This window comes from Gavia stellata, chromosome 26 (assembly GCF_030936135.1).
Source record: "Gavia stellata isolate bGavSte3 chromosome 26, bGavSte3.hap2, whole genome shotgun sequence".
NCBI classification, from domain to species: Eukaryota; Metazoa; Chordata; class Aves; order Gaviiformes; family Gaviidae; genus Gavia; species Gavia stellata.
In genome coordinates, this window is record NC_082619.1 from 1,761,936 (window position 1) to 1,786,168 (window position 24,233).

The window sequence follows — 24,233 nt, forward strand, 5'->3', positions numbered from 1 at the left end:
TAAGAATGGCTAGCTGATCAACAAGGTACTGAGCAAGAACGGAGGGAATCTGAATCCAATTCCCATTTCAGATATGGACTTCACAAGAAGTCTTAGATCCCTTTTAATGCAAGCAGGGCATAAGTGGTAAGATGGGGCAATGCTCCCTCTCCCCACAGTCCTCTCTCCTGTAAGATATTCTACCTCCTCATTTGCATCTTCTTTCAACATCCAACATCCATAGTTGCAATATGAGCTGTATCTCCGTAAATTCACAGAAAATACAGCAAGGCAGGGTAGCAACAAGATTTGGTCCATGTTCCTTTTGCGAAGGCAGCTTTAACACTAAAATCGCTAATGGAAAACGTGAAAACGAAACACTCCTTTTGGAAATATAATTTAAATTTCTTTTTTCCCCCCTCTTTCTCCCCCTCCATGTTTCTTCTAAATCTTGTATTTCCATTTTTTACTGCATGCTTGGTAGACGACAGGAAGAGGAGGAAGAGCGGTACCATGCTGAGTTCTCAACCGCTACATGCTCACACAACACATTAATGCCAGATTGTTGGTTAATAGGCAGCAAAATAATGCAGTATAGCACTTTAATTCACTCGATAGAAGGGCTACAGCATAACAAATAGACCAAAGGGGAGCAGTTCCCATCTACTCACTTGGTGGCTCTGAGCCTTCGGATTCAGCAAGAGGCTGAGTTGCTATGGAAACATGAAGGATAGATAGGACATGTGAAGGTGAAGCATACCATGTAAATAAGTTATAAGAGGGAAGGGCAGAGGTGACAGAAAGGAAAGAGAGGACGTTTAACGAGAAGAGAGCGAGAATGATACTGAATCCTTGTGGAAGATGGGTATTACCTGAAGAGGCTGCAAACATTGTGCTCTGCTGCTGCTGTTTTCCAACACCTCTCCGCAGGGAGAGCTGTGCTGCCAGCTGCAGGCGCCTCCAGGTTACAGGGAAGCCAGCCTGCAATGCATGGTTCCTACAGCAAGCTATGGCTGCAAGGGTCCCTACTGATGCTTTTTCATCCTGAAGAGTTTTGAAGCTCTGAATCCAGTTTCAGACACAACTACAGCATTTTTGCCTACTTTGGGCCCAAACAGCAACCTAGGTTTACATGTTGCTAGCCCATTAAGTACTGGAATTTCTGGGAGGCCCTCTAGGGCAGCACCTCATTGCTAGCTTTTGCCCAACTACAGAAGACAAAGGAGCAAGGACTAATGAGAACTTACCCTCCTGATACACCATTCTCTCTCACCTCCATGCACTAGGGCCAGGGTACAGGCAGAGAGGAGGAAAAAAGATCTAACAGCTCAACAAAGCATGAGCACCCTTGAGAAATAAGGCAGTTTTGAGAGAAGCTGACAGACTGAAAGCCCCTTGGGAATGCTGCTAAGCACTCCGCTCCCAAGAGCAAAGGCAGACTGTACAAGCACTGAATACAAGGACAGAAGGACAAGGAAGAACGTGTCTACTTCCAGAAGTTATAGGAAGAATGCAGCATAAGACACATAAGCTGTGAGGGATTTCTCTACTATTCTCTATAACATCTTTAAAAACAAAAGAATTGTCACTGTCACGTCTTCATGACCAGGCAGAGAACTACAGCTACAGAGAGGGGTAAATCAGACATCTTGAGAGGCTGGAGAGCAGCCCCGCAGAAAGAGATCTGGGGGTTTGGGTTGATGGCAAGTTGAATATGAGTCAACGGTGTGCCCTGGCAGCCAAAAGGGCCAACCGTGTCCTGGGGTGCATCAAGCACAGCATAGCTAGCTGGTTGAGGGGGGTAATTGTCCCACTCTGCACTGCACTGCTGCGGCCCCACCTCGAGTACTCTGTGAAGTTTTGGGCACCTCAATATAAGACGGACATCAAACTATCAGAGGGTGTCCAGAGGAGGGTGACCAGGACAGTGAAAGGCCTCAACAGCAACACTTACAAGGAGTGGCTGGGGTCACTTGGCTTGTTCAGCTTGGAGAAGAGAAGGCTGAGGGGTGACCTCATCACAGTCTACAGCTTCCTCAAGGGGGGCAATGGAGGGGGAGGTGCTGATCTCCTCTCGCTGGTGACCAGCAATAGGACACAAGGAATGGAATGAAGTTGCATCAGGGGAAGTTCAGATTGGACAATAGGAACAGGTTCTTTACCAAGAGGGTGGTCGGTCACCGGAACAGGCTCCCCAGGGAAGCAGTCACGGCACCAAGCCTGTCAGAGTTTAAGGAGCGTCTGGATGACGCTCTTAGTCTTATGATTTAGTTTTAGGTAGTCCTGCGAGAAGCAAGGATTTGGACTCAATGATCCTTACAGGTCCCTTCCAACTTGAGATATTCTATGATTCTATGAATTCCTTTTCCTCCCATGATGATACCAGTGCTGCTGCTGTGAGGGGAGAATAGAATAGACCCTCATGCAGTTTGCAGCCTAAATGTGACTATGCAGATTTTAAAAAATGATGAAGCCGTATATGAAGAGATGAGTTTTCCCCCACAGCTTCAGAAGGTGTCTTAGTAACAGACTTAGGGAAGCACAAGCCATTCCCTGCTTATCACTTGAGTATCTTCTGCTCTATTTAGCTGACAAACTAAACTCTATTTTCCTGAAACCAACTTAGCACAGCAATTTAGGTTCACACCACAAAAGCTGAGCGTATCCCATAAGACGTCACCAAGAATGGAACACAAACTGATCAGAAATCTTAATGGCAAAGGCCAGTGACAACCACCAGCTTTCACATGGGCAGGGTTTCACTCTACATCTTTCTCTACTTCCATGAGTCCAGCATACCTAGGAGATGTCTGTTGCTTTTCTCTGTCCTGGAAATCAAACATGCTTATCTGTAGTTCCTCTACCTGAAGATTCAGTTTTCACTCAGGGGAAAAAAAAAATATACAGAAAAGAAGGAAGACACCCAAGGATGTTAGGCAGACTGCACCACACAGTGAGGAGATGCATGCAGAGCGAAGCGGAACAAAGACAACAGCCTCTTCTACCATACTCACTCTTGGCTAAACGGGAGGTGGGTGCAGCAGTACTCGCTAAAGAAAGAGAAAGGAAAGTGAGGAGGGGAGTTGACTCCTGCTAAATACTGCCAAAAGATGGAAAATTAAAAAACAAATTCGTAAGATTTTGTCAGATCAAGCCTCTCTGGACACAGAGCTCAAGCAAAGTGAGTGCACTTTGCCAGACCTGCATTTTGGATCCTATATGCATTCTTGCTTTAAACCAACTTTCTCACAACACAGGATCACTGAACACACCCCGCTGTTCTCCAGCGTTCCCAGGAGTTCAAACCAATGCCATTTAAAGCCAGCAGAGACGCTGGCCAGCACTGTGTGTATGGCAGCAAAACACAACCTACATGACCACTGTTTTGGTGAAGGCCATTGCTAACTATCCTATTGCCAGCTTAGGACCTGGTGGAATTTGGGGATTATTTTAGTGTTGTTTTGTTGGTTTGGGTTTTTTACATTAAGATATTTTGATATCAAAAACAAACACACCATAAACACACACACTCCCGTGGTTTAACACACATTTGGGTCCCACCTGCACAACAGCAAGAAACAGCTGGGGCTCAAAAAGAAACCGTTCACAAGGTCTGTATGCAGCCTTTGTTTGTATTCACATTTATAAGGAAAAGGAAATGCAGAAAACCAGCAAATTGTTGGGCTGAAAATACAAACCCCGGTCAAGTTAGACAGATATCCTCCCCATCCCACAACTCTCATCTATGCTACTGTAGTACATCATTATCACTAATTACTTGGGCCTTCACGTGCCTGTAAGATAGAAAGAAACTACTTTTTGCTTATTGAGGAAAATTTTAAAAAAATCAAAATAAATACAGAGATATCCCAGCAGGCATTAAAAAATGGTGTCAGATTTTACATTCAAGCAGAAACTTTAAATAATAAGGCAAAGAAAACTAGTTGCTTTGGCTAGTCTGAAAATACAGTCTTGGCTGGTGTCAAAACACAGTTTTTATATTCTTTCCTGTAAAATTTCTGAAACATTTCTGTGATCTTCAAGTCACACCAGACTAGGGGACACCCAACATTTTCCTGATTTTGACTTTGCCCACAAACAGGTAATACTGTGTGACTGGAATTCCAGCACAGATGAAAAAAGGCATTTCTGTTGTGCCAACAATCTCTTCACCATTGCTACAACCCAGTTCATGATCTGAAATGGGCTTTGAGAACCCCAGAAAGCAGAGAAAGAATTAGAGAACCAAATGCTCAGAAGGATCACAGCTGCAAGGCATAAATGTACTTGAAAGACCATCAGCAGAATTTAATTTGTAAATAAAAAAAAAAGTTATAGTCCACAAAGAAGGAAAAAAGAAATGGAACTTAGCCTACAAGGGAGCAGAGTTAGGGACTACAGACTGATTGATAGCCGATTGCCACATTAAAAAAAAAGCAAAAAACTCTACTACAATCGTGATTCAATGTTCTTCAAAGCCACGTACCTGTCCCCAAGTGATGAACATGAGGCCTGGCAGACAGATCTGTCGATGTGGCTGAAACAAAGCTTTTAATGTTCTTTTTCCTCTCTTCTTAATTGGGTCTTTCCCTTTTTCCTCTGGTACTGATCTGCACAGAGACTGAATACCTAAGCCCTTATCTCCCTCGCGTATCGCTGACTACAGCCAATTCAGAAGGGCCCACCAAATCATTTGCCTGATAGTTATAATACTAACCACAATTAACTTCATAGAAGGGATGTTATTACTTCTTCTGAAATTAACAGGCTCCAAGCAATTTTAGGCAATGGACTGCACATACGTTCTGGAAACATGTCTCCCAGTTGACTTTTTGTAACTACTGCAGTTTGCAATTCTGCCTATCCATCTGTCCATTCATCCTTTTAGTGGTCCACTAAGTCCAAGCTTTTGTGTAATACAATCTTTAAGGAAAAATAGCACAAGCATGATTCAAATTCTGTAATTAGGGCAAAATAAAATCTTTCCTTTTTTTACTTCAGCTTCAGAAATATCTCAAAGAATGCGACAGCAGCTTCATAAAGCTTGCCCATGCCATTTTGGGAGTAACAACAGTTCATCACAAGGACACATACTTTAATAAATAGAATAATGCTCACTTAGATACAGAGGTTTCCTTTTTTAGCTGCTATTGATTAACTCCGATTTGAAAGGCACAAAACTATGGAGCATAAAATGTTTCACTGAACCCAATTGACAATTAAATATATCCATCAAATCTCTCTAACTCATTTTGCATTGGGAAAGGGGAAACATGCATTTTTAATTTAGTATGAGGTTTGTTTATTTATTTGAGTATACAATCTACATAAGTGCTGGAAGACTGTCCGAAGACTACTAACGGTAAAAAAGTATTAGTCAGAAGAGGCAAAAAATGTGAATTTTTTCTTGAAGTTTTTGCTTTCAAAATTGTGAAGATATTCAAAATTCTGAAATTTTTGCTTGGCTCTTAGTTGGTCTAAACCAGATCTACAATTTAGCTAAAATGTTATTCTGTCCTTTTTTTTTTCCTTATCTACATTTCTTTAAAATTTGAAAATTTTTAATCGATTCATAAACATGACGCCTTCGACTACTCCACACTAATCAACAAGCTAACTATTATTATTAGACAATCACTAAGTTAAATATTTGAATTGCATGCTTTACAATGAAGACAAATATGTTAACCTCTAATTCTGTTCTAAAAAGAGCAGCATTACCCATTGTAGGATGACTATTCTAGTGTCAGTCTTGTTAGGAAATGGACAGTACCAGTTACTTCATTTCTAAAGACCCTGAGAGGAAAAAGGTACTAGGTTAAAAGCTAATGTTATGTATGTTAGGGGAACACTCTAGGAACATAAAGAGTGAAAGAAATGCAGAGAGGCACTTACGTGAGTGAGGGATGCCTGCAGTTTTTCCATGGATGAAACACAGACAAAAAGAAAAGACAGAGATAGAAAAAAAAAATGTAGAAGAGGTGAGAAGAGGAGATAAGAGAACATGGAGCTGGAAAATCAAAATACCACCAGCTGTTTGAAATCCAACCCTAGGGAGTGGGGTAGGTTACAGGAGTTATCACAACAGACTGGACATGAATTGTGAGGGCTGGCTTACTGCCCAGGGCCTGGGATTTCCAAGCAACAAGGCATGAGTACTGTCCTGTACTGCTCAGAGAGGTAGAAGTTGGCAGACAAAAATCAAGACCATGCACAGCTCACAGAGCCTCAAAGCATGCACATACATGGGATAGGAATAATGCTAGCTCTGAATTCAGGAGAAGGTCCTGCATAAGTGGTTTCAGAAGAGCTATGAAATAGGTACACAAGTACGGGTGCGACGGTGGGAAGAAGAATAGGCTGTAGATCTAAATACAAGAGGAATGGGAAAGAAGAACCCCAGGGTTTGTGGACGGTTGAATACAGATCCTAACACTTGGATGAGGCTGTGTACAAGGATAAGAGACCACCTCTTCTCTGCCTGCTTTTGTCACATCTCCCCTACCCACTCTATGCTTTTTTTTTTTTTACTCTTTCTCTCCTTCCTGTCTTGAATAACTCTCGGCTTTTTAATTCTTGCCTCTTTTGTTCCTGGTTGAAACAGGAGGGAAAGTGTTAGGCCAGAGCAGAGCATCCTGCCATCAGAGTGGAAGATTACCCAAGTAAAGCAAACAGGAGGCTGTGGAAATCACCTTACATGCTGCATGGGCATCTTAAAGCAGTGATTTGCAGAAAAGAGAAATCCCCCTCCCTCCCTCTCCTTCCACAGTTCATGGCCAGTCCTATGCTGAACCTCTTAATTTCTGATTTGAAAGAAAGCCTGCCTTGTGACAATGGCATTGCATTCTCTATGATCAATGCCCTTCTCAACTTGCTGCTTTTTCTTATTAAAACTCTCCATTGCATAGCCCCTTCTCTTTGACAATACAAAGTTTATACTAGTAACCCAGGGCACAAACTAGTGCAAGTAAAATAGTTCCTCTGCCTCCTACCTTCAAAGGAGATTTTTAATTAGTAATGAAACTCCCTACAATCAAAAAGCACAACAAAAACAAAGGGTGCAGCAAGGTCTGCAAGAGAAGAAAGTGTCATCCATGCATGGCAGAGATTCCCTGGAAAGGTGCAAGGAAAGAGAACCAGAGAAGCAGAGGGAGGTCTCAGTTTTACTTACGAACTGGTTGTGTCTTGAAGTCGGATGGCAGGCTAATCTCACCCACGCCCTTGCCATTGACCGCAGACAGTCTCACAGAGTAGGTCGTTTCAGGTTTCAGGCCGGTGATAGTGATCATGCCCTCCACATTTGCTGTTGCAGAAACAAGGGAGGAAAAGCAAAGAAAGGCTCAGGCTTTAAGTCAACAATAAATGCCAGGTTTCTATCACATACTTTTGCCACTCTCACCCCAGGTAACAAAGCCATCTTCTGGGCCCAGCCTCACATAAACAATGCAGACAAAGAGAAAGGTCAGAGCTACCACCTCTGTGTCAGCCAGCTGATTACAGAGGTGTATTGCCACAGCCTCTCTAGAGGAGATGTAGCGGAGTTCGTGGTAGATGCCAGAGGGCATCAGCCCTTGGCCTATGCCAAGGAGCTCCCTGAATAATGCTCTTCCAGACCACTGTCATGTGGGGCTCTGACTGCAGTAGACATACCACCTAGAACTGCTCATCTGTTGGGCTGCATGATCCAACTGAAAGCAAAGCCCTTAACCGGAGAGAAACCCATCTCTCTCCTTTAACAATCTGTAAGGTCGGCCACAACGTAAGAGACAGAAAGAACCTGCTGTGGGGTCCACTGTGATATGAAGAAGGAAATAAGCTCTGTTTTTCCTGCACAGACATGAAGGAAGAAACGAGAAAAAATGAACCTGACTCTAGCTATGATCACATGACTCCAGTGGGGACCTAAAAGAAGAATTTCAGTTCCAGCCTGGAAGATTCAGCTCTGAAGTAGAACTCTCCTCTTCACAGTCCTCCCGCATCAAAATTACTTTGGTTTACTGGATGTCAGGATACATTTTAAGCAGCGTGTATTCCCACAGACTGCTATTAATGAGACAGGGTGTAATGGGAGTTAGACTTGCTTCTGGAATAGGAGGGTTTATGTTCCACGGGGAACTGAAGGGTAGTAAAGAGGCTGACAGACAAGGCTCGAAAAGTCTTCTGTAGGAAGCACACACTCACTCCCCAGTCAACAAGTGAAACCTCACTCGATACCCGGCATAGCGTTCTTCATCTTATTCGGACAGGGTGGTGTGAACAAGGAAGGGATACCAACATGAACATAGTGCTACAACACACACTCTGTAGGCGGAGAAGGCTGGTGCCCCGTCACACACAGAGCTAACGGCACAGCGGGGCCCTCATTTCCAACTGAAAATTCAAGGTGTCACTGCAAAGCAAATGTTTAAGGACTTCTCTGGGGCCTTAATCTATGAGCTGAAATTGCAAAGCTATGGAACTCTCCACTCTGGCTTTCTCCTAAAGGAAAGAAAGTCTTTTTAGATGCAGGTGGGGGATGTAACATCTTGTTTTTTCATCCTACCTTCTTTTGCATCATACAACCTCGAATGCCATTCTCCCTCGCCCAGTGCCCTCCACTCTGCTTTGTACTTGAGGATGGGCACCCCGCCGGTGGCTTCAGGCTCATCAAACTCCACCTGGGCAGTACTGGAATAGGGCTCCACTCTGTCAATGGAAGGAGAGGACGGAGTATCTGGGGGAGGAAGGGAAAACAACCAGTGATACAGAAGACAGCAGGAAACAAGCTCCAGTGGCAAAGAAAGCAGAAAACTGGGAATATCAGACACACCCTTGTCATGGCTTCACAAAGGAAAGGAGAAGGGTAGGCCTGAGGCTCCCCTCAGGAGGGGAAGGCTGTTAAGAGGGCTTTTAAGAATGCTAATTAGACAGTGCAGAGACCTTCAACTTGCCTCTCCTCTAAGAGGCTAGAGACTTACAGTACCTTCTTCAAAAGAGGACAACCAGAGCAGTGCAGCAAGAGCATCCTGAATGCTATTCTGTCCCTACAGTCTCTTCCATAGGGCACTCCAATGCATAGCTTGACCATTCCTAAATCTGTCTCTATGGCAGCCCTGAGAGGACATCAGAGGCCCCTCCAGCCTGTCATGCAGTCAGACACTGGGCCTCTTTGGTTGGTACACGGTGCTTTGAGGTTTCTGTCTTGCAATACCTGTCCTATTAGGGATATTTTGCTGATTCTGAGAAGCATACATACATGCATATGCACATATGCAATGGCTGTCAGAAATCAAAGATCACAGCTCTGTCAAACCATACTGGAAGTGCAGAAAAGAACGAGATCCTTCAGAAACAATAGAACAGAGATACTGAGGACCTTGTTAGCTACAACCCATCCCAAGACAAAAACGTATGAACAGTCTCTCTGAAAGTAGAAGCCAGCTCTCCTGGACCCCACCAACACAAACTAGAAAAGAACGGTCACTCGGTCACACCTCAACTCAAGGGCTGCATAGGCATTTCCTTATCTCCCTGCCTGGGATGCTCACCTGCCTGCACAAGAATGAACTCTGAGGACTCCTGGCCAATGCGGTTCACAGCAGTGCAGTTATAGTTCCCAAAGTCATTTTCAGAGTCTGGTGTCACCTGTGGAAGGAATGAAGGCTCATTCTCGGATCAGAAAACCCTTTTCACTCTGCGAACACACTCTGCATTTTGCTGGGGAGAGAAGCCACAGTAAAGTACACGTACTAACAGTCTGAGGACTGTCCACAGAGGAGAGAACTGCAGTGGGCAGAAAGTCAAAGGCAAGGAGGGGGTGGTGTCTTCTATCACCTGATTTTGTTAGCACTTACGTGCCAGAAACTTCTTGTCTACCAACAGGGTGCCCTGACAAAAGACTTAACTCCTTCAACACCAGGAACATAAATTCTTTGATAGCACTGAGCCTTCCTGGCTGCATATGCCTTCTCCCCTCCTTGCTTCTCCTCACCTCCAGGTAGCTTGCTGATGGAGTGTTGTAGATCTTGATGTTGCTGTAGTTTGAGCTGGGAAGCAGCTGTCCATCCCGGAACCAGGAGATGACAGCACTGGGGTAAGCAAATACCTCACAGGTGATGTTCACTTGATTCCCTTCCCAGGTATAGACAGCCACAGGGCCCTGAAGCTTGGGGGCATCTGAAAGACAGACACATTTGTGAAGGCAATTTGAGCCAGAAAATCTCCTGAAGTAGCCCAGTCAGCCTCACTTTAAGGATCCCTCGGCAGCGGTCCAGTTTAATGTGGGGAAGGGAATGTAATGCAGGAAACGGAAACTGTCTTCTCTTCTGGGGGGATAGGTGGTGTCTTTTGCTGAAGGACATAAGGAGGAAACCTATTCAGTCCCAAAAGCTGTTCCTACGCAGTGCGGGAGGAGGAGCAGACAGCATGCTATGCATCTAGGGGAGTGCCTACCAGGAAGTTCTCTTAGGAGAAAACTCTGATGCACCCAACGAATGGAACTGCGGCAGATTCATGATCCATAATCTTCCCAAGGTGCAAACAGTATCCCAGCTGGAGACAGCTAGAGCAAACATTTGCATGTATGCACACAGCCATGTCTCCAATAAAACTATTTCAGACCGAGTTGCTTCCCATGCCCTCTACCTAAACAACACGCATTTCCCTAGCCATAGGCGCCTTGGTCTCATCACAGGAAAAGGAAATCAAAATAGTCCCCCCTCTAAACACATGAACACCCTTCCCTGCCCCATCCTCCACTTCTTACACTGCACTTCAAGGTACATGGCTTGGGAGTCCTGCCCGATGGTGTTGCTGGCTGTGCATACATATTCTCCGGCATCTGTGTACTGAATTTCTTTGAGAGTCAGGGACGACACCCGGGCATGGCTACGTACTACGATGCGCCCATCCAGGGTCTGGCAGGAAAGGAAAAGAGAGTTAGAGGCTGAGCTCTGAGCCTGTGGCGCAGATTAAAGGAATGGGAACAAATGCAAGTCTACCTCACACCAACCCTCCAGTGCTCAGTCCTTCAGAAGTGATCACCTGAGACCAGGTGAAATCATGGGCACAGAGAGGCAAAAGCAACAAGAAGTTTCCTTGTCGCACAGAGCACACTGCAGTGATTCAAAGCACTCAGGAGATGGGAAAAAATGAAATGAAGGACCAAAGTATCAGAGGCTACTACGTGTCTGAGGACAGCTGGATAATGTCAAGTTTCTTCCCAGAATTAGATTTGTAGAGATCCAGCTCTGGTTAAAAATTTTTGCCAGTGTGCTCTTGCACAAAACCTCCCCAATGGCTACTGCATTTTCTCTCAGAGAATTCAGGCCTTCCTCTTCTCTCACTGATACTTGTTTTATTTCAATGTCCTTGAAATTGCTTTAATAAGAACAGATCCAGACCTCAGAGCTGAATCAGACAAAATGAAAACTCAGAACTTTCACCTGAACATGGCACTGAAGAGAGCAAGGTACAGTGAAAAGGGCAAGAAAACTGTATGACCCTTCTAGAGACAACCTTACTTCAAGGTCTTGTGATGCTTCAAGAAAATTCTAGAGCAATCTGCATTGGTTATATGCCAGTTTAGAAATTGCTCCCGCATGCAAGAAAGTGTGGGGATATCAATGACAGAGACAAGGAATGCAAAATCCAGGCTACCATCCACTCAAAGGGACTGCAGCCACCCAGCGATCCCACCCCACATCACTTTTTTTTCCTCTCCAATTTGTGACCAAAGCTGAAGTGCTCTCTTAATACATGAAGCGCATAAGGCCATGGACTCCTCCCTCCACCCTGGTGCTTATGCAAGCTCTTGGTGCTTGTGCTTCAGCTTGGGAGCTTTAAAGCACTGACTCTTTCATCTGGTTTCCAAAGTGGCACCAGCACAAGTGAACAAATTAGGTACCCTCATGGCTGTGCCTGCTGCTGCAGCCTGCCACACTTACTGCAATTAATGCTCCAAAAGCATTAATTTTTTTGGAAGATACAGGACAAGTACCAAGATTATGAGTAAAAACCCTGAGGATATTAAACAGCCAAATGCACTGAGCTGTAGCACAAAGTGCATCTCTGGTATCTTAAGTGGTCAGATCCTCTGGGCCTGAAGCCTCTTTCTTTTCCGAGCTAGCGGTCTCAGTCTCCGAGACTGATGAAGTTTCTACAAGTAAATGCGATTACCTTTGTTAGTTCTGAATATTAGTTAATTTGAGCTATTCAAATTTCATATGCACAAAAATAGTATCCTTTGATAGCACGAAAACAATTACATGTATTTTTCTTCTCTCTTGTACCCAGTACGCAGGTCTACTGCAATCCCTGACCAATACCACAAGCTACAAACTCCACACCCTCTCCTGTGCTTGGTCCCTTGTGTTGCTGGGAACAGTTCTTTATTTCACGTACACGTGGTGTTGTGCGCATCGTTTCCTACAATCAGGGAAGGATCCCTTAATACAGCATTAGTCCATTGTGGTATCTAGCAAAACCAAATTCTGCTTTTATCTTTCTTCACTGGCTGACTATATTGTTATCCTTTTGTCTGACTTGTGATTTGACTACAAAACCCAGCTCGTTTCTGAAACTACTGAAGTAGGATCCACAAATGCAAAGAATCCAGATCTGCAGAGGCTCCCAGCTTTCTTTTAGCTCCTGAATTGGGTGAATATTCTAAATACTCATCTCTATGACCCCATCAGCAGGCAAGAGTATAAACATAGCAAATTACCAGCACATGATCATTACAGCAAAGGTAATTTTACATCCAGTGTCACCTGCCTTTTCTCCACTTTGTCAAGATCTAATACAAACAAAAGAGTGCTAGGCAGTCATGGTAAAATGATAACTTTACAAGTAATGTGACTGATTCTAAACATGAAGCTCTGTTTCTTAATGCAAAAGGCACAGGTAAAGAAAAAGAAAGATGAGGAAAAATACTCCAAAGAAGGGAAAAATGTCTACCCAAGAAAGCATGCTACTAGTTTTCTTCATTCATATTTCAGACCATCAGATGCTAACAATTCCTGGCTATTAGAAACATAGGATAGGTAGAAACTTGTGAGCCGATGTAGACACTTGTAATCCCTTTACCTAGCCTCTTTGATTTCAAGGATTTTTAGAAAACAAAAGGCTTCATAGTAATGGGGAGACAACCTAAGGGACACAGGCAATATAACTCATGCCATAGCAACTGCCACTCTACAGAAAAGGGTACGATGGTTCTCTGTATCGCCGATTACTACAACTTATTCCGAGATATGTGCAGGTGTTCTTCTCCAAATTCTGACGATGCCGTGTGGCACATAGTCACTATGTACAAAGCTGGCCTAGATTTCAATACTTCAGTGCCGAAGGGGAAGAGGAGAGACAAGTAGGAAATGCATTTACCCCGCTTCCCTCCACCTTTTGGATTTTTCAGTCCTTTCACAAGCAAGTATCCATGACTTAAGTTCACACAGTCACATCTTCTCCTCACCCACTTTCCACACAGTGGACATCATTACAAAACAGCACCCGGAAATCCTGACCACAGCTACAAATTTCAGTGAAGGAAGACGAGTGGTGTCTCCTAGCTCTGTGCTTGCACTGCACTAACCAGAACGCATCTGCAGCTCTTAATATTTGTAAGGTTGCACTAATTCCCAGTTACCAGAAAGGCATCACCAGTTTGTGGTGTAACTGAGGTGTCATTTTGTCTGTAACTGAGTTTTTTAGCATCTGTTGGTGATAATGTGGGGGTTTTTTGTAAGCATATGCTGCTAATACGACTTTCAACAATTCTCCAGTATATGCAGGACCAGAACGGTGAACTGAGACATTATGGACTGTGCATAGTAAGTAGAGCTGACTGTGGTTTAGAAAAAGCAGCCAACTGCAATCGTGCCTCCAAAGCAAGGAAAGCAAGATTTAACACCCATATATGCTGCTATGACTGAAACTCATAGAGACTTCCTTACTTTAAACTAGCTAATGCGTTAGTAAGAATGAAACACTTCATGCCAAGTATTCACTCAGCTTCCTGAGACCTGAACTGCCTGCCGCTGGAATACACTGCTAAAAGACCCCATGCTAGCTATTTTAAAGATATGTCTACATGAGCTGCAACATTAAGCTTCAACAATATTCTCACAGAACCCCACCTGGATATTTTAAGACACAGACGCAGTAAGAAATTTAGAGACAGCAAGCTTAATAGTGTTAGTGCTGATATTAATAAAAAGCTTGAGACAGAGAGCACAGTGAAAACACGGGGGGGAGGGAGGGGAATCGGAGACAGCTATAATAGGAATTAATATGAGGCCTGAAGAGAAGCAAAGACTCAAATTCCAAATTCTTCAACGCAAACTGGTCTGCATATCCGATGCCTTCACTTGCCACAAATCATCTATTCCAACTGATTATTTTGAAGTAAGAATGGGCAGTATCTTCTCAACCCCATATGAAACAAAGGCAGATGGTGCTTAAGTTAGAGGTTCACTTTGTTTAGGCCACACCAGTCTCTATGGTTTAAGACAACTTAAAAATAAAAAATTCAGAATACCGAGAGCCTCCACAAAGTTGATCCTAAAAATACAAATAAGAGTCACCCAGTTCTGATAGCTAATTTTGTTCTCTACCTGGCCCCTATTATTTGCTTGAAAACATACTTTCTGGTCCGTTTTGAAGCAAGAACGCTACAAATCAGGTGCATGTAAAGGTAGGTTATTCTTATTATTTTTAAAATACTGCACTGAATGTGAAATAAAACGGCAACAAACCACATTTGCACCAAACTGTGTTACTGCATTATCCCACCCCCCTTCACTGATCCTTGCAAATCAAAGACAAACAATAATTTAGCAATTTGGAACATTTTCTGGAGAAATATAACTTGTGAAATATTTATCCACATTGATTTTTAAATGGAACATGATGCAGTTGTCCTTTAAGAGAAGGTCAAACTTAAGGAGTACCATGAGCAAACAGATGAGTTGGCTGGAGCAGAAGAGGCTATCTTTGGGAAAAAATACTTTCCTAGAATACACGCAGTTGTTAATTCTTCAAATGATAGGAGAAAGATGTGATTCACACTGGTAGCATAGAAGAAAATGGTGAAAGCAGTATTGGTCAGATTTTACATTTCCTTTTGTTTTTAATGGTTTGTGGATTTTTTTTAAAGTGACAACCAGAATTACTCACTCCCAACACAGCTAGTTTGCTCATCCAAAAATGCATTACTACATGCCAAGCAACTTCTAACTCTATAAGCTGTTTCTTTTATGTATTGATATTTAATCTGTTCATATTATTAATGCTGGTTTAGTTGGCATGGTTACTGGACTAGAGATTTGTTAATCTGTAATGCTTAAAAAAAAAAAACAAAATCAAAAACTAAGTAGTTTGCTAAAGGTCTGGTAATCTTATACCTCTTGTTTCTCGGGCCGGGTCCACGAAGCCTGGAGAGAACAGATATAGAACACAACAACAACAGAAAAAAAGCAATAAAAGTTTATCAAAGGTTGCTTTTAGGTATCATAGTGTATGCACCACATTGCGTTCTGTCCACATGCAGGCTCCAAGCTGTATATCTCATGGGTGTGGGGTGATCACAATTTCCATTTCCCAATATAACCTCAATTTAGATTTGCATTCAAAATTTAATATCCTATAAATTGGTCTTAAAATGATTAAGCAAAGGCTAATGATACCTACAGACTGCTTCTGTTTTTACATATCAAGTGACTGTTTCCCTTGTCACATCTCGCCATTTCTAGAAACCTGTTCCCAGCAAAGTGATTCTGATGACCTAGGTCACTAAATTGCAAAGACAGTTATGGAACTGGTTTCTAACACCGGTTTGCTAGCCACCCGCACACACTGATTAACACTCGTATCATTAATGCGATCATGCATTTGTACACGTTTTTACATGCATACTGTGCCAGGAGTAGGACACCTTGAGCTGCAGAGCATTGAAACAGTATGACTGCCCTGGACAGGAGACAGCAAGGCAGACCCTTGTACCTCCAGTTGATAATGTCCAGCTCATTATGCTTAGGGATGTATGCTCCCAATCCTTACTGGGCTTAGGACAACCAAACAACAGGCATCAGTGAAACATGCACAAACCTTACCAATAACCATACATTTCCCATTCAGAGAAAGCCACCAACAGTGTGGACCATGTTCACTGTTGTTCAGAAAGACCAAAGCTGCTGGGTTCTGGTTTTCCCCTATTATTTATCTTTCAATTTTTTTTCTTCTGGTCTCTATTTCAAATGCAACTCGATTCATTTCAGTTCAGGAGTCAAAAATCACCTGCTAATATCGCAGCCATGATGGCATTATTGCATGTAAGGCACAAGCATTGCCGACATGTGGATATAACAGCATACACAAGATTGACGTTACAGAAATGGAGATGAAAGCTTAGGAAATGAGAATAAAAAACATAGTATTGTTTCCACAGTGCTTCTAGTGAACATTGGGAGACTTAAGTATTAACATATGGTACAGACAGCCTCATTTTAGAATGTCTTTGGTAAAAGCAAGTTATTTGCTCATAACTAGAGGCCTGAGGTGAAGCCACCTGAAAAGAAGCTCACTAACACTTGCATGCGCTACTACACTCCCATCATCTGATCATTTCTATGTATATGCACCCTATTGCGCACAAGTTCCTTGAAAGCTGAACAGGCATAATCCCTTTTTGAGGTACCAGTCATTCTCTGTACCGGAGCAAGCCAGGCTAGCCAGGGAACTGCATTGCTTATACCCATGCAAGTCCCCTTTCAGATCTGTTCACCGAGCCTCTATGGTGTCAGCACAGAGGGATTTAAATAAAGTAAAAAAATAAAAAAATCAAGAGAAGATGTCTTTTTATCCTTTGCTGTTCTGTACCTGTCAACCTAAAGGAAGATGAAGGAGGGAAAAAAGCCGGTTCCCACACTCCTAGAGTTTCCTGTTTCTTTGTAATGGCACTCGTGGGTGTGGGGAAAAAAGGCAGAAAAACATTCTCCATCCTGTAGAGTTTCATACTAACTCTCCCTCACCAAGACAAAGAGATAAACAAGCTCTACTCAGCACCATGCAGGAGGTAGAGGGGGAACCAAGAGCCTCATGCATGCTAGCATCTTCCCTCCCCTTTTGAAGCAAGTTGTTAAATGGGAGCATCTTCAGTTGCAAGGGAGTGCCTGGGAACTACCAATGTAGTTTACTCCCTTGATCATTCAATCCAAAGAAATTCCCATGTACGTCTCATGAGATACAAAGTACAACACAAATTTAAGACAGAGAATTGCATTCAAGGTATATTGTCCACTTAAAAAAAAGAAATCAGGAAATTAAGTTAAATTTTTAAATGTTAGATCTGCTGCATCACATCTAGAAGCACTTTGCTGAATGTATTGCAACAGCGCTTATTTGCATCTTTTTAAAAAATTTTTTTAATTACTTCACTGCTAAATTTGACCTAGTGTGAGCTGTGCAAGGGTATGAGTTCCTCTCATCTTCTGGTTATTATGCCCTAGCACACTGCTGCAACACTGGCAACCCAATGCTTATGTCCTAGCAAAGGGGCACTCCTCACCTTGCTGAAATTCAATCAAGTTGTTTTCATCTAAAGATTTCTAAATTTTTAACAACTTGTCTATCTACTTTAGCTGCCAACAACATAGTGTTGATACAGGTTACTGGTCAGTAACAGTAACCCAGAAAATAAGTGGAAGGATGCATTGGACTGTTCTCAGGGTAGCACAACACAGCGATGTTATTCACCTGTCAGAGGGGTGAGTAAAAAGACATCTGTTATTCAGACAAGCAGTCACCTACTAAAAGGGCCTCTCAAACTCTAATCCATTCAGAAGTCAGACCTCTGCATTTTCCTACTTTAGGAACAGGGAATCTTGTGGGACAGCCTTGGTGGAAGAGGCCCAATAACACTGTACAGGTTAAACTGTAATTAGGATAAAGGTGGAAGAATACCAGAGCTGATCTCTTCCTCTGTTCTTTGATTCCTTCATTCCAGTGAGAAAACGTTCACTTTTTTTTGACTTGCCACAGAGAAAATGGTAACGTGACGCAGGTCTTGATAGCTAGCATGGGAGGCCTGACAGCAGCACTGAGTGAGATCCTACGCCACCGACACACCTACTGCCAGCTCTGGCAAGATGTGAAAAGGCCTGCATAAAAGCATTGCCTGTTAGCCCTTCCATGCCTCACACACTGAGCTATGCTGCTGGGTAAGAAACTTAGGACTGTCTCCGCAACTGCTTCATTAAAGTGTGTGTAAGAGTAATGAGCAATTGCCTCATCCAAAAATCTGACAGGAAACACACTCATGTCTGCACTAAAACTGTAAAACTGGTATACGCCAATACACAACAGTCCAAAACTGCATTTACTGAATCACAGTTAGTATTCTGCTAGAGCAATAGAAGAAACATGTCTCTTAAAAGGGCATGAAATATACTGAAGGTGATGAGGAACATGGCACACTGGCTTGATCAGCTTTACATCTGGTATCATTCAAAGAGAAAGCATTCCTCCTCCCTACAATGGCACAGCAATAAATACTTGAGGAAAGATAAAGCCAAAATATTTCAAATCATCATGTTGATGACTTTCCAGGCCTGTTAGTTCTTTAGTTCTTGCTATGTTCTGCACTAGTGACAGACAGGAATCTCAGACTGACAGGGCAAAAGTTTCTCTTAGGTAGCATGTTCCTACATTCACAACCAAAGTAAACCACATAGGCAGTATTTTTTTTTTATTTTTTTTTTTTTTTAATTATTTTACTTGCACTCTCTGCAGGGCAACAGGGCAGAAGAATGCAAGCTGCCAGATTACCAGTAAGAAGTATCTGGAAGTTTGGTCTGCTTATCTGCATTGGTATACAGTTGCCAATCGTCTGATTTTGCTAGAGCACAGTCACAACCACTTACCTTTGCAGAGCATCTTCAAAGCAAAAATTGTTTGTCCAAGGGGCACCATGTTATGTAGGCATAGCCATAGCGAGGAGAATCTTTTGCTATGCATGCTAAGATATCAACAGGTCTGTCAGGGAAGCATGGGAATGTTGAAATAGTTGTGACATTGTCAACTTAGGTGTTTGGGCTATAGCACCTCCTGCCCCTTGTCCCTATGTCAGACTGTCTCTGTTCTTGAACAAAGACTGAAGGGGGAAAAAACCTCTAAGCTGAGAGGGGGGTTTCTTTGTTTGTTTGGGTAGGTTTTTCTGAAGTACCAAATGTTCACGGGAGTTAAGGCACCTCTAGACCTTTAAAAATCTGGACAAGAGATTACAAGAGTAAACAACATGTAGGAAGACAAATGCATCCAAGTATCTAAAGCATATTCAAAAGTAGGGCTTGATAATTTTAAAAATAGTATTGTTTGTCACACATCAAAGACCATCCATTTCCCTGTGCTAGCCCAGAGACAGTAAGTGGATAGTAAACCGAATATATGCATTTGGTTGTACATGTAATAGGATGTTTATCAGAGCTATTTTGACCTGAGGATTTTCTGGACATCTGTACCGTTCACCTAAACTTACAATACAAGATAGAGAATGGGAAAAAGTAAAAAAAACCCCAAAACACACACACAAAAAAAATCCTGCCTAAAAGTCCATGGTGTTGGTAAAGAAATCTTTGCCCTGAAGGTTTGAACCGGTACATGAGACATATGGTAGTACCTCAAACCTTTGATTTTCCCCCCGTCCATATAAGAAACTGTCAGAGTATTAACATTTTCCTTAATATTGATCACCAACTTAACAGGATATATGAGAGTCTCAAAAATGGTTAGCAGTTTTGCCACTGAGATCTTTTTAGTTTAATTGGGCTGGACAGATGGGTCTCTCTGCAAACAGGCTCTCCTACCGACTTCAACCTGATTTAGTGTTATTTCAGTTTTTATACTCTTCTCCCTGTCAAAGCTCTTCTCCGTGGCTATGATCCAAACTCTAATGTTAGAAGCACTAGAGCACGTAGCTCCTCCCACCACTCTCCTGGACAGAGACAAGACCATGAATAACCTTATCATGTCAAAAAAGGTCCCCCAATCATGCTGTAGTGAAAGCCCAAGCCAACAGCTTTTGAAGGCAATGGAAATCTCTCTCTCAACATTGCAGGGATTCACACTAGCCCTTGAACTCAAAAGATGTTAAGAAAGAATTAAGGCTGAACAACTTTGGCACCCTGATTAGTAAGTTACACATTAACAACACGGTGAAGAGCTGACGTCATGGAGGCGATTAAAAAAGCTCATTTAGGAAGCTATAGTGCAGAATGGCAGCTGTGTGGATGACTGACAGTGGATACCTCTGTCGCCTTAGGACTTTCCTAGTCTGTCACCTGCTGCTTTCTTATTGAGCCAGAACCCCTGGTATGCCCAAGTTAACGGAGCCTTGAAGCATCCTGTTATTAGAAGATTATTAATAAGCAACAACTCCGTACTCTGACTTTCATCTAGACTTTCTTTGGCTCTAAACTACACCTCCTGATCACTTTTATGCAACTATTATGAAATAGCTACAGTAATACAGTACATCCTAATCTTGTCTAGTTAAGGCGAATTGTGGCCAATAAAAAAACCAGCACTCTTCTTTTAAAAGAAAAACTGCTAATTATTTTTGCCTTTTAAGAACAAAATGGTATTGATGTGATCAACAAAGCAGATGAACACAAAGGCAGCCAAGCTTTTGTGCTTCAGGTACATGCAGTATTTAGAATACAAGACAGAAGGGCAAGAAGGAATTAACAGGCTCATTTTGGTCCACTGCATCTTTGAGAGATAATACCCCACACCTCTCCACCTGCAACTCTCCCAAGTCATATCACCGTCATGATGACAGCATGCACAACACTGGAAGCAGGGTGCTCATTCCCACCTCTCAGCTTGGAAACAGAAGCTTCATAAGCTTCCTGCAACTGTAGGTCCCTTTGGAAACTCCTCTGAAAAGGGGCCAGTGCCTACTGCATTCAAGTCAGAGTGATACCAGCAGGAATGAAAGAGCGTCTCCTCAGTTGTTATAAACTGAGACGGCTCTTTGTACACAAGGACAACTATGGCATTACTTCAGCTGTGGAGCTGACCCTTTAGCATAGTCTGTGCAGGACCACACGTGTTCTCACTACAGAGAAGGGAAACACCATGATTTCCATGTGCATCTGCGTGCAGCTATCATGCATTCCGGATCAGCAGGGGCAGGCAGATACAAGCTGCACTGATCCTAGCAAATGAGACCATGGTTTGGGAAGGGTTATACCTTCTCTTCATTGCTGATGTTCCGGGTGGAAGTTCTCCAAGTGATGGAAGGGATTGGGTCCCCAGATGCCTCACAGGTCAGTGTAATCTGATCCTCCAGCTCCATGGCTGTTTTATTCTCCACATAGGTGATTTTGGGTTTTGCTGAAAAGAAAAAGCAACCTTCGTTCAGTTGGTGCTCAGAATTAAGCTTGCCTGTCAACAGCAATGTTTGAAACAAGCAATACTGGGGGAAAAAGGCTTCTGAATTGGCACAAGTTTACTGCCATATGGACAAGGGAGCAGAGTGACATTTGAGAAGAGGGTACCTCCTTGCAGAACTAGAAGACCCTTCCTACACAGCTGAGGCTTGTAAGAGAGAACTAGAGGAGGGTATATCTGAAGCAGAACCCATTTAACAGTGTACAAATGATCAGTCTGCTTTCTCTGCCCCAAATTAGCCTTTTGATAAGCAGCTTTGTCAAGTGGCTGCAGAGGGATGGGACATGGAGAATTATATTCCTTAACACTCCCAGATTCATGGAAGGTAGGAAGGCTGCTTATTCATTCCTGCAAGCTTGAGGTCCTTCACACAGTGGTGGGGTGGAGTTCACCTCCCTGTCCAGGTTATAGCAAGTCCCATTGAAGTGTTAAAGCCCTTTTAATAGCAGCTTTGGTTGGATTAGGATTCAGCCTTCTGAGCCTGGAAGATATTTCAAATAGCGTGTGAATCTCACACCACCCCCTGCACAGGACTGAACTTCTTTTATCAGAGAGGAAGCAGAATGGAGTTGGCATCTGTTTCAGACACATACACAGAATCTGTTTTGCCTAGTATGATGGCAGAGGTGCACAGCATTACTTGGGAAAGAAGCAGCTCTGGATAAGCCACATCAGGTATTAACTGGGATAAGTAGGTTACTTCCAGCTTGCACTAGTGAGCTACCAATAGCCAACTGGATTGGAAAGGGGGGATGGTAAGAGCAAGTTTACCAAAGACTTTGAGATGAATGGTGGCATCCTGCTCGCCAGCCTTGTTCTCAGCGATGCAGATGTATTCAGCTTCGTCACTCTTATCCACCTTCTTGATGATGAGCTCGGACCCATCGTAGTTAAAACTGTATTTCTCTTCATCATCGGCCTGTTCTATTGGCTCTCCATCCCTGCGGGGCACAAAGCACACTGGCTATGTTGGGGAGGAGAAGCAATCAAAGGGTATTTGTTTTAGGCTTGTTGTTAATGCTAGAACTGCGTTACTGCACTGAAACTCCTCAGGTTGAGAGGGACCACCACCTTTTCCTTTCCTTATGGGCTGCAAAGCTTACATTTTCATCTATTCCTAATCCCTCCTGCCCTAGGGCTCTTGGCAGCTGAACCTTTCACCACCTGACACACATCATAGCCTATATGCAAAAGCTGTAAACATCACCGAAGGTGGCTTCTGTCCTTGCATATCAAGGCAGTATTCCAACTTGTCATCAGCTTTTTCAATATTACAAGTTATTACCATAACCTTCAAAGGCTACACAATTTCAAGAACAGTATACCTGAAGTCTGTATCACTGCCTGACAGTGAAATTTAGACCTGATGAAATGAAGAGAAAGACTTTAGATGTGGATCTCCTGACATGACAAATGCAAGTTACAGCATCCAATTTTTGCCTAAGTTTCCCCACCAGTGCAACAGATGATAATAACCTGACCCATGGGACAGGTCAGGTCAACATGAAGCTTCATCTCTATTTGCACATGAAGTTGGGAGGGGATACAGCTGGGACAGCTGACATGGCTAAACACCTGCCTGCCAATCAGAAATAGTGAATGAATTCCTTATTTCGCTTTGCTTGCATGCACAGCTTTTACTTTATCTATTAAACTGGCTTTATCTCAACCAATGAGTTTTTGGATTTTACCCTTCTGACTCTCTTCCCCGTCCCACTTGGGGGGTGTGTAGTGAGTGGCTGTGTGGTGCTTAGCTGCCTACTGGGGTTAACCCACAACAGAAGCTAACTGCATTTCTGTCATGAGGCCATTCTTTCTCTTGTGAGAAAAATTAATTAATCTTATTCCAGTTAAAATGTTGCTTTCCCTCCAGCCTGGTTTTCCAGGCCTTGGTGAAAACATCCATACTCACACACACTCAGGACATTGCACGCAGCATCTTACTTTGTCCACGTCATGGTTGGCTCAGGAAAGCCATCAGCATCACATGCTAAGGTGACAGACTGGCTGAGGTTGGCAGTGGCATTCATAGTGCTCTGCCTGGCGCGCACAGAAGGAGGTACTAGAAGAGAAGGAATCCACATTCAAGTTAGAAAGGACATTAGAAAGATGTGAGCAAGAGCGAGCCCTGGAAGGCTCACTGTAAATCTCTGCAATACACACAGATGTCACAAGTAATTCAAACCCATATGCTATCACCTGCCGGTTTCAATCAACAGGTTTGATGCATGAGCTCTCCAAAGCAGTCAGCACAGGGAAGGAAGGGCAGGGAGTGCAGAGACGCACAGAAAATCAGTATTGTGGACAAAACCACTTGTGAGTCCCAACAGGATCAATGCCTCACTTTAAGTCATGAGACACTTAAGGTTTCTCTTGACATGATCATTTCCTGTAAACATCTGGTAAACAGTCAGTCAATTTCATGGACATTTTGATTTGACACAGCAGAGAAAGATTAGTAAGCTGATGGTAAATCGTGAGTGTGAATCTAAAGTAATAATTCCATCAGCAGCCTGGAGTGCAGGTGCTACGTACCCTGCCCCCATACCAGCCTTACTCTAAGCTGCTCACCATTTACGATGACCTGAATATCTTTGAAGTTGATCTCCCCACGAGCCAAGATCCGGCCCTCACAGCGGTATGTCCCTTCATCTGTTTTCTTGATTCCCCGGATCTGTAGGTAGTTGTTGGACAGGACTATAAATCGAACTAGAAAAGACAAAAGGAAGGTTCATCCAAGGATCCTCAGGAAAGCTTACTGAAGGTAACAGGTTCTCCTCCTCTCCTTGCCCTTTCTGGGTTGAAACAAGGCTTAGTGTAATAAAATT

The 24,233-nt window shown here is 43.1% G+C and overlaps 1 protein-coding gene across 1 annotated transcript in view; it reads right to left on the reverse strand.

Annotated features, from left to right (window-relative positions):
• NCAM1 (neural cell adhesion molecule 1) overlaps positions 1 to 24,233 on the reverse strand; it is a 147,160-nt gene that overhangs the window by 33,329 nt on the left and 89,598 nt on the right. The window contains exons 5-14 of the mRNA XM_059829712.1: positions 23,977 to 24,114; positions 23,350 to 23,467; positions 22,177 to 22,346; positions 21,206 to 21,348; positions 15,360 to 15,389; positions 10,724 to 10,874; positions 9,950 to 10,134; positions 9,507 to 9,603; positions 8,522 to 8,692; positions 7,151 to 7,282 (exon numbers count right to left, since the gene is read on the reverse strand). Coding sequence (XP_059685695.1) covers positions 7,151 to 7,282; positions 8,522 to 8,692; positions 9,507 to 9,603; positions 9,950 to 10,134; positions 10,724 to 10,874; positions 15,360 to 15,389; positions 21,206 to 21,348; positions 22,177 to 22,346; positions 23,350 to 23,467; positions 23,977 to 24,114 — 1,335 coding nt within the window. The remainder of the gene's footprint in view (positions 1 to 7,150; positions 7,283 to 8,521; positions 8,693 to 9,506; positions 9,604 to 9,949; positions 10,135 to 10,723; positions 10,875 to 15,359; positions 15,390 to 21,205; positions 21,349 to 22,176; positions 22,347 to 23,349; positions 23,468 to 23,976; positions 24,115 to 24,233) is intronic.